The sequence below is a fragment of the Camellia sinensis genome, chromosome 5 (genome assembly GCF_055761805.1).
Source record: "Camellia sinensis isolate YWXY chromosome 5, ASM5576180v1, whole genome shotgun sequence".
In the NCBI taxonomy this organism is placed as follows: domain Eukaryota; kingdom Viridiplantae; phylum Streptophyta; class Magnoliopsida; order Ericales; family Theaceae; genus Camellia; species Camellia sinensis.
Genome location: NC_138965.1, coordinates 37144260 through 37152713, shown reverse-complemented (window position 1 = coordinate 37152713; position 8454 = coordinate 37144260). Strand labels below are relative to the sequence as shown.

At 37.3% G+C, this 8454-nt stretch overlaps 1 protein-coding gene across 1 annotated transcript; it reads right to left on the bottom strand.

Moving 5' to 3' along the window:
- Positions 1-1299: 1299 nt before the first annotated feature.
- LOC145791332 (uncharacterized) lies at positions 1300-1944 on the bottom strand. Its single transcript, XM_082871688.1, has one exon. The coding sequence runs from the start codon at positions 1942-1944 to the stop codon at positions 1300-1302; it is 645 nt and encodes a 214-aa protein (XP_082727814.1).
- Positions 1945-8454: the final 6510 nt, after the last annotated feature.

The following is an 8454-nucleotide window of genomic DNA, read 5'->3' as shown; positions in this document are numbered from 1 at the left end:
ATCTACTAATTGATCGATGTTAGGGAGTGGGAAACTATCTTTGGGACAAGCCTTATTCAGGCTGGTGAAGTCCACACAGACCCTCCACTTCCCATTCTTCTTTTTTACAACAACCGTGTTTGACAACCAAGCTGGGTAGTTTACCTCCCGAACGGCTCTAGCCTCCAACAATTTGTTCACTTGCTCCTCTACTGCCCCCACATGAACCAACATCGACCTTCTTGCTCACCGAATGACGAGTTTAGGCGACCTGTCTACATTTAGTCTATGGCAAGTGACCCCGGGATCAATGCCAGGCATCTTGTATGGCGTCTAGGGAAACACCTCTATGTTTGCTCGCAAGAATGATTCTAACTCCTTCTCCTCCTCCTCGGCCAAGCCTGAGCCGAGAAGGAAGAAGTGCTCTTCATCCCCTTGCTAGATCAGAATTTTCTTCAAGGCTTCCTAGCTTTTGTCGGCCGGTTCTTTGCCGATGTCCTCCAGAACCTCCATGTCTTCATCTTCAATCTCCACTATTTCTGCTTCTCGCGCGTTGCAGGTGGATTTCATTACTGCCATGGAGCAATTCTTTGCCTGCACCTGATCCCCTCTACCCTCCTCAATTCCATGCTCCGTTGGGAACCATAACAGTTGGTGCAGTGTTGAGGGAACAACCCTTACTGCGTGCAACCATGGTCTTCCTAAGATAATATTGTAAGGGCATGGGGTGTCAATTACTATGAACTTTATGCTTACCTTCTTGGTGTCTGCCTACACCTCCAAATTTATTGCTCCCAGGGGCCATGTCGGGGTTCCATTGAACTCGACCATTAGGCTGTTAGACTATTCCAAATCATGTCGATGAATGCCGAGCTCCTTGTAACATCTGGCATACCTAATCTCACAAGAGCTACCTTAGTCAATCAGAATGCGCCTGACCTGGCATTCTCTAATCTTGAGGGATACTACCAGGGCATCATTGTGTGGATGTTGCACCACGTTCAAGTCTGCTTCAGTAAAAGACAGCATTGGTCCCTAGCACTCGTCTGTCCTAGGCCTCTTCTGCTGAACCTGGTGCACATGCTGTAAGCGCTTCACCTTTTGAGTCTCCCCACATACCTCGTTCTCATTGACCCTTGAATGAATCACATTGATCACTCATGGTCCGTCTGCTTGCGATTGTTGTGCTGGTGGGGTTGGTGCTGCCGGTGCTTGGGGCAGCCTTGCCTGTTCTTCTCTTGTTCTGGCCTCATCTACTAGGTCGCTTAAGTGACCTTGTCTAACCAGATCTTCCAAATGTGCTTTCAGGGCTCTACAACCCTACGTCAGGTGTCCATCTTCATTGTGGTAAGCACAGGGCTTCCTCAGACTTCTCCCCATCAATTCGCTAGGGATCCTCTTCGGCGCTCTGTAATATGGCTGGTTCCTGATCCTTTCCAAAACTTTATAAACTGGGATCCGGAACACAGTGGTGACTGCCTGTACGGCCCTCAGTCTTGTTTCTTGTCTATTAAAATTTGTATTACCTCGGTTTCGCTTCGGCGAGCTATTCCTCTTCTCCTGTTTTGATGCCTTCGTTCCTGGAGTGTCTTCTTCGGCTCTCGCATATTTCTCGATCTTGGCCATGAGCTCCTCCATAATCTTCAGTAGAGTCTTTGCCAGCAACTTTCGAAGCATGCAGTCATCATTCAGGCTGTTTTTAAAAGATACGGCCACCAACTCTTGGTTGCACCCTGGTATTCGGTTGAACACCTTATAATACCTTTTGGCATAAGCCTTGAGGCTTTCATCCTTGCCAATTTTCAAAGCCACCAGGAGTCTACCCTCAACAGCTACAATTTGTTTGTAACAAACCTGGCCATAAACATCTCGACCAAGCCTTTTCAAATCTTCACAATTTCTTTTGACAACTTGTGAAACAAATCCGACGTGATTTCCCCAAAGGATGAGGGGAACACCTTGCATAGCAGCGGATCGTTCCTGGTGTACAGTGCCATTGAATTCAGGTACAAGCCAACGTAAAAGTTTGGATCGGACTTAGCGTCATATATCTGGAACCTCGGCATATGGAACCTTTTTGGGGCCTGAAACCTATCCAGTCCTGCGGAGAACGGCATCCTTGGCTTGACGGGGGATGTGACCTCGGCATTCTGCTTCTTTCTTTGGAGGTAGTCCCTCAGATCCTCCTTAGTCTGACCAGGAGCTCAGCTATCAACGGACTTCAGCCTCTTTGGTGCACTGTTCCTGATGTCGTTATGAGTCCTCTTGGACTTCTCTTCATTCATTGAGTCAAAACAAAGTTCCTTCCCCTGAACATGTCGATGTTCCTTGACGTAAGTTCCCTTGGTTCGAGGCATCCTCTGAGACTCTCTTCTTATTGATTCTGCTTGCCCGACGTCCCGTGAAGGCCGATGTAAGCGTTCTTTCACTTTGTTATGCTGAGGGACTGCTGGGATTGCTTTCTATCTCCCTTTCTGGGCATCATTCTTAGCCGCTGGAATCGTGTGTCCTCCAATGGAAATGGTGGTTGCATGACGTTATTCTGCATCATGAAGTTGACAACTGATTGTAGGTCTGCCAACTTGTTTTCCATTCCCTTCATCTCGCCGTCCCTCCTCAGGCATCTATCTTTCCATACCTGGAGGTCGCTTTCATTGTAATACCTGCCTTGATAGGCTTTCTTCGGTGCGTCTCCCTCTTGGACGACGTCCTTTTCCTCGGGATTCTGATCCCGAGGTCCTTCGTTACAGTTCTCCTCCTACACATCAAGATCGGTGTTCTTGCCACTTCCACTAGGGATGCCGTCCCCGACCTTTTCTTTTTGCCCGTCGTTGGCCATCTATTCTCCTTATGTTCCCACAAACGACACCAAATTGTGGGCGTTGATTTTTGACCACACAAACAAACAGGGGAACTCAGCAGGAGAGCACCGGCAGAATAGATTAAGCCCGAACAACCTGACACATAAAGATAAGAATTCGGCAGTGGTTCGTCCACCTGGGGGCAATCCGACGATCAAGTCAGTAATTATCTCTCAAAGAAAGCCAATAATGCTTAACTCACTAGACAGAGCATAAAAAAAACATACCTTAGACCCACGAGGGTGCCTTACCTTTATAGCCAGCACTAACCTGATCCCTGTAGAAGCCTAACTTCAATGGACTTTGGCTCAATACTCATCTTGGACTCCCAACTAGATAGAGATAAACTCTCTAAGAGTTTTATCTTTATCCAGACTGAGGTCCTCCCCCATTCTAGGACTTTTGTCCCTTATCCGCTCATCTCCGATTCCGATATCTCCAAAGATAACATTGGCCTAACCGAGATCATCTCGGTATGTGACCATGCCACGCGGCACCTCGGGTGACACTTCGGCGTCACCTTGGCCACATGTTGTCATTCATAAAATATATCACCACACTGTTGATTTATGATTTATCCTGGAAGCTTCAAAGCGAGTGAATGGACATTTTAAGGCCACTTGTTTGTGGACATTTTGAGCATGGAAGAAGCCGCTAGGAAGTTTGGGTAATACAAAAAATAAAATAAAATGAAAGGTACAGATGTGTGGGAAAAGTGGTGGGATGAGCAAGGTTGGACGAAAATGCTATTTTTATTTTTATTTTTTACCAAATTAAAAGGGTCGATTTTATAGGACACTCGTTTTTTTAGTATGTATCGTGTATATGTTATGACAATTTGTTACATTTTCAGTTATAATGATAAAAACATATATATATATATATATATACATATAATTGATGATAATCAAACAACACTTGAGACATAATCAAATATTTTTTCAGTCATAATCAAAATAACAACCATAATAGGTCATAGCCAGCCACCAAAATGAGTTATACCTAAATACTACTTGAGACATAATCAAAACCTCGTCTATCATAATTAAAATAACAATCACAATAAGTTATAACTAAATTATAACTAACGCCGTAATAACTCATAACAAACAAGAGCACCAAAATATTTTTTTTAGAGGCAAATAAAACTTTATTTGATGAAAATGTAATGTAGATAGAAATTAAGTCATCATAACCAAAGATTGCAAAAATTGTAAGTGGACATATTGTACACCTCGTATTATAAAAATTTTCAACTTAAAGTTATTTTAATTTATATATATATACAAATATATGTGTGTGTGTTATTTTGTAAAGTCATATTTAAAAAATTCAAATTGTATTGTTTACTTCAATTACTTTATTAAAAAAAATTAAGTTGAAATCATGTTTTGAAAATATACTTCTGTATAATATGGAATTGCAAAATAAGTAAAAAAAATTATTCAAGGCAAATGCTAACAAATGTCCCCAAAAAAAAAAAAAAAAAAAGGTGTTGTCACGACACCAGCTGTGACGTCCTGATTGAGGTTAGTTTCTATTTATTTTGATAAGTCAAACCGTTTCTATTATTGGATTCGTCGAGTATATTATTCATATAAAAAATGTGCTTAATTGAACATGTATAACCTTATGATCGAACCATAATTGTTTTTAAAAAAATTATTAAAATTATTTATTTTTTTAAACAGAATTGTAGTCTTGTTATGGGTTATAGATGTCCATTTGACTTTATTTTTTTCATAAATGAACGATTCGCATCATCGAAATAGATTCAAAAAATGCCTTCACATTCTCACAACACGGTGTCCAAACTCTTCTAGATATTGTTCAATATTGAAAAGTGTGTACAATGTGTTTTAAAATTATGTAAAAATATTTTTAAAAATGTTTGATTTTGATAAAAATGTATTAAATTTAATAAAACGTGTCTTGTCTTATTTTAATTTTTTTTGTCTTTTATTTGTGTCCTAAGAACACTTATTATTTTTTAAAAAAATATTTAAAATTTATAATTAAATTTCAAAAAAGTATAAATTTGATAGTAATAAGAAATAAATAAATAGTCAAAAGTGAAATTGGACAAAAGCACGTCGGTCGAACCATGATCATACTCCTCATCAATTATAATTTATCATGCCCATTCATATTGTCTAAACACTTAACACAAATTTATAAATTTCACACTACCAACCAATCACAACACCATTAACTTCTTGGACTAACGGATGCTGCTATGACTAAGTTACAGCAGCGATCTGTAGTGTCTCAGTAGAGGCTTTTTCAGAGTTTTTTTCAATAATCCAAATCGTTCATATTATAAGGTTCGTTGAATAAATTATCCACACAAAAAATAAAATTGATTAAAAATCTATAACTTTATAACAAGAACACATTTTTAAAAAAATAAATAAATAAACAGTTAACATAATCTTAATAATTTTTGTAAAACAATTTCAATCTGAGCATGGGGCTACAGATTTCTGATTAACTTGATATTTTGTAAAAATGATATAATTGAAGAACCTTACAATATGAACGATTCGAATTATCAAAACAAACTCAAAAACACCCTCCACCAGAGCACCACAAATTAGTCACAGCAGATCCCCGAATCCTAACTTTTCAAATGAAAGAACTGCAAGTGGGGGTTAAAGGGGTGTGTTAACGTAAATGAAGATGCTGAGAAAGTGGGAATGCACAAGCACAAAAGTTGGATTCACAATAATCAAAACAAAAAACAAAAGAAAAAACAGAAAGGTAGGTCAGGCAAAGTGAAGTCAAGTCAAGTCAACAAACTATTATTAATATTTCTTAATAAAAAATTAATTACATAATAATTTTCTTAGAGTATCTCTAATACTTTACTAAATTCAAATAAAAATTAATAAAAAATTGATTTGATATAATGCATTTTAATTGTAAATTTAAAATTTTCATCAAATCTTATTATGTCTGGTTGTCTGGAAGAATGTTTAGAAAGACGTCCACCTATGAGTGAAAATTGACATTCAAATAAGGAAAGCTCGATTATCTAGAAGGACATCCAGGCCAACGGCTACCTACAAAATTTGATGAAATGATACAACTCCCTGGATTTAATGAAAAATTTAACTTTCCCTTCATTTGATATCGATTTGATAAAATGGTTGTAGTTGGGTTTTAACATGTTTTTTTATTAAATTTAAATTTGATGAAATATTCGAGATGGCCTTAATTATTGATGAGTATCATCGTCTTACTTATTCTAACAGAATAATAATATACTTACAATCTAATATTTATAATTTATAAACGAGAATTTGATCAATCTAATAACGGAAAGATTATGATACACACTTCTTAAAGACTATAACCACCCATTTATTATTTGCATTTATTATTTGTCCGAATTTAGTAGAGTGAAAATAATCCATCTGTATTTGTTTATTTAGCTAACGAATACAGATTGAGTTGATCGTACAGGTTAGTGGACGAATGAAGATCAGTTTGGCAATTTGAGCTTTACTGTTTTGAGAATTTTTTTTTCAAACTATAAACTAGTAGTTTTTTTTTTTTTTTTTTTTTTTTTTTTTTTGAGAGCATAAAAAGTAGTTAGACTAAAAAAATACAAAAGACAAAATAGGCTAAATAAGTCAATAAAACAAAATGTCACATCCAAACTATAATCATTTTACCTTTTCTCTTAGAAAATTCAAAAAAGTTATAAAAAAAAGAAAAATAAAAAAAGAAGCCAACTTAAAAAAGTTTTCCAAACAACAACTAAAATGAAATAAGCAACATACAGATTAAAAAGATAAATAATAAGACCCTAAAGGGCCAAACAAACAACAAACAACAAAAACAAATCCATCCCAAAAAAAAAAGAAGTTGTTCTTTATTGTTTTGAGCCTTATTTAGGTATACATTTTTTTTGTGATGACTGGCTTCGTCTTGCGTCACCACACTTTTGTTTTCATTAGGTTTGGGGATGTCTGGAAGTTTTTCTCAAACAAATCCTTGTTCTTGTTTTCTTTTTCGGTGTTGATTTCCACTTGTTTCAGAGAGTGCGCGGTCGAGCCTGAAGCGTTTGGAAGCGAACCAGAAAAATTCAAGGCTGGAGGACCAGGGCCGCACATTCGGGGCCTTGGGCCGCACGTGCGGGGGATGAGGCCGCACGTGCGGGGAGATGGGGATTTTCAGCCTTGCACATTGCATTATATGTAGGTGCGGATTGGAGGGCCGCACGTGCAGGGATCAGCGCCGCACGTGCAGAACAGACAGAGCCCGAAAATTCTGTTTTTTTTTTTTTCTCTTCATTTGGGCTGTCTGTATATCATTTTGTTATATCTCTCTCTCTAAAAATACCTTTCTCTTTCTTCTCTCTACATTTCTACCTCAAAACAAGATCAAAACCCTTGATCTTCTTCCATCCATTTGAGATTCAACCTTAGCTCCTTCATCAAAGATTGAAAACTCCTCAAGAACTACATTGTGTGCGGTGGAGGTTGAGTTTGGGCATCTTGGCATTCTAGGGTTTCATCTCTTTCTCTTTCAAGATTTGAGGTAGGGAAGTTACTTAGAGTAATATATATGTTTGTGCAAGTTTCGATTGAATTTTGAGAGCTCCTACTTGTCTATTTCGAAAAAGGGTTTTGGCTCTAGTAAATGATGATTTAGTAAGAAGAATATACATTTTTTGTTCTTTTTATAGTTTTCATTGAGATGTTGAACTACATGGGTGGAAATTGACATATTTGTGATGTTTTGAAAAGAGAGGAAGAAATATTGGGATTTTTGTGAAAAACCTAGAAAATTGGGGGCTTTGGGAACAATGAGGGGATTTATGAAATTTTCTTGAATTCAATGAAGGAGTGAGGATTTATGTTGTTGGGGTGAACATGACAATTTCTTGATGGATGAGTGTCTTGGAAACAAGGAAATTTTGAGATTTTTGTTAATTGCATATATATATATGTGGCTACGAATTTGGTACATTGTTGAAATTCTATGAAATATGTGAAATTGAAGGTCTTGGAAGTTGATATTTAAAATGATTCCTATGATCTTGAAAGAACTAATTAGTTGAAAAGTGTACAAGATGAAGAGATGTTGTCATGTGTTAATGACTTCTATTGAATCTATGGTTATTTTGTAAAATAGCATTGAAGGGAGGAAAAATGGAGAAATGTTATGAGGCATAAATTTTTGCATCATACGCTCATTCAATTTATCATTTTTGTTATCATTATGCATCTTGAATTGAGTTGGAAACACGTACATTGAGAAAAGAATACTTTGATTGAGAACTATTGAAATGTTATGGGATAAATACGTTGGTAAGTCTAGATAGGAGGTGTAGATGAAATTGATAAGTTGGCCTGAGTGTCCGGGGTGAAAAACTGAAAACATGCGCGGAGGAGGTACCACTTCCCTTCCGGTTAGCAACTGATAAAGTGAGGCTATTGGTAGTGGTTGTTGAGCCTACTTGCAGACACCAATCTAGGGATTACCTGAGTCTTATTTACTGCCCCCATTAAATAAATTTGTAAATTCCAGAAACTATTTGAGATTCTCAAATTGTTGTTGTGCATGATGATAACTTAAAAGAGGTTGAGGTGTACGTGGACGACAT

Coding starts and splice junctions, on each gene's coding strand:
- LOC145791332 (XM_082871688.1), bottom strand. CDS start 1,944: ATGCAAGGTGTTCCCCTCATCCTTTGGGGAAATCACGTCGGATTTGTT.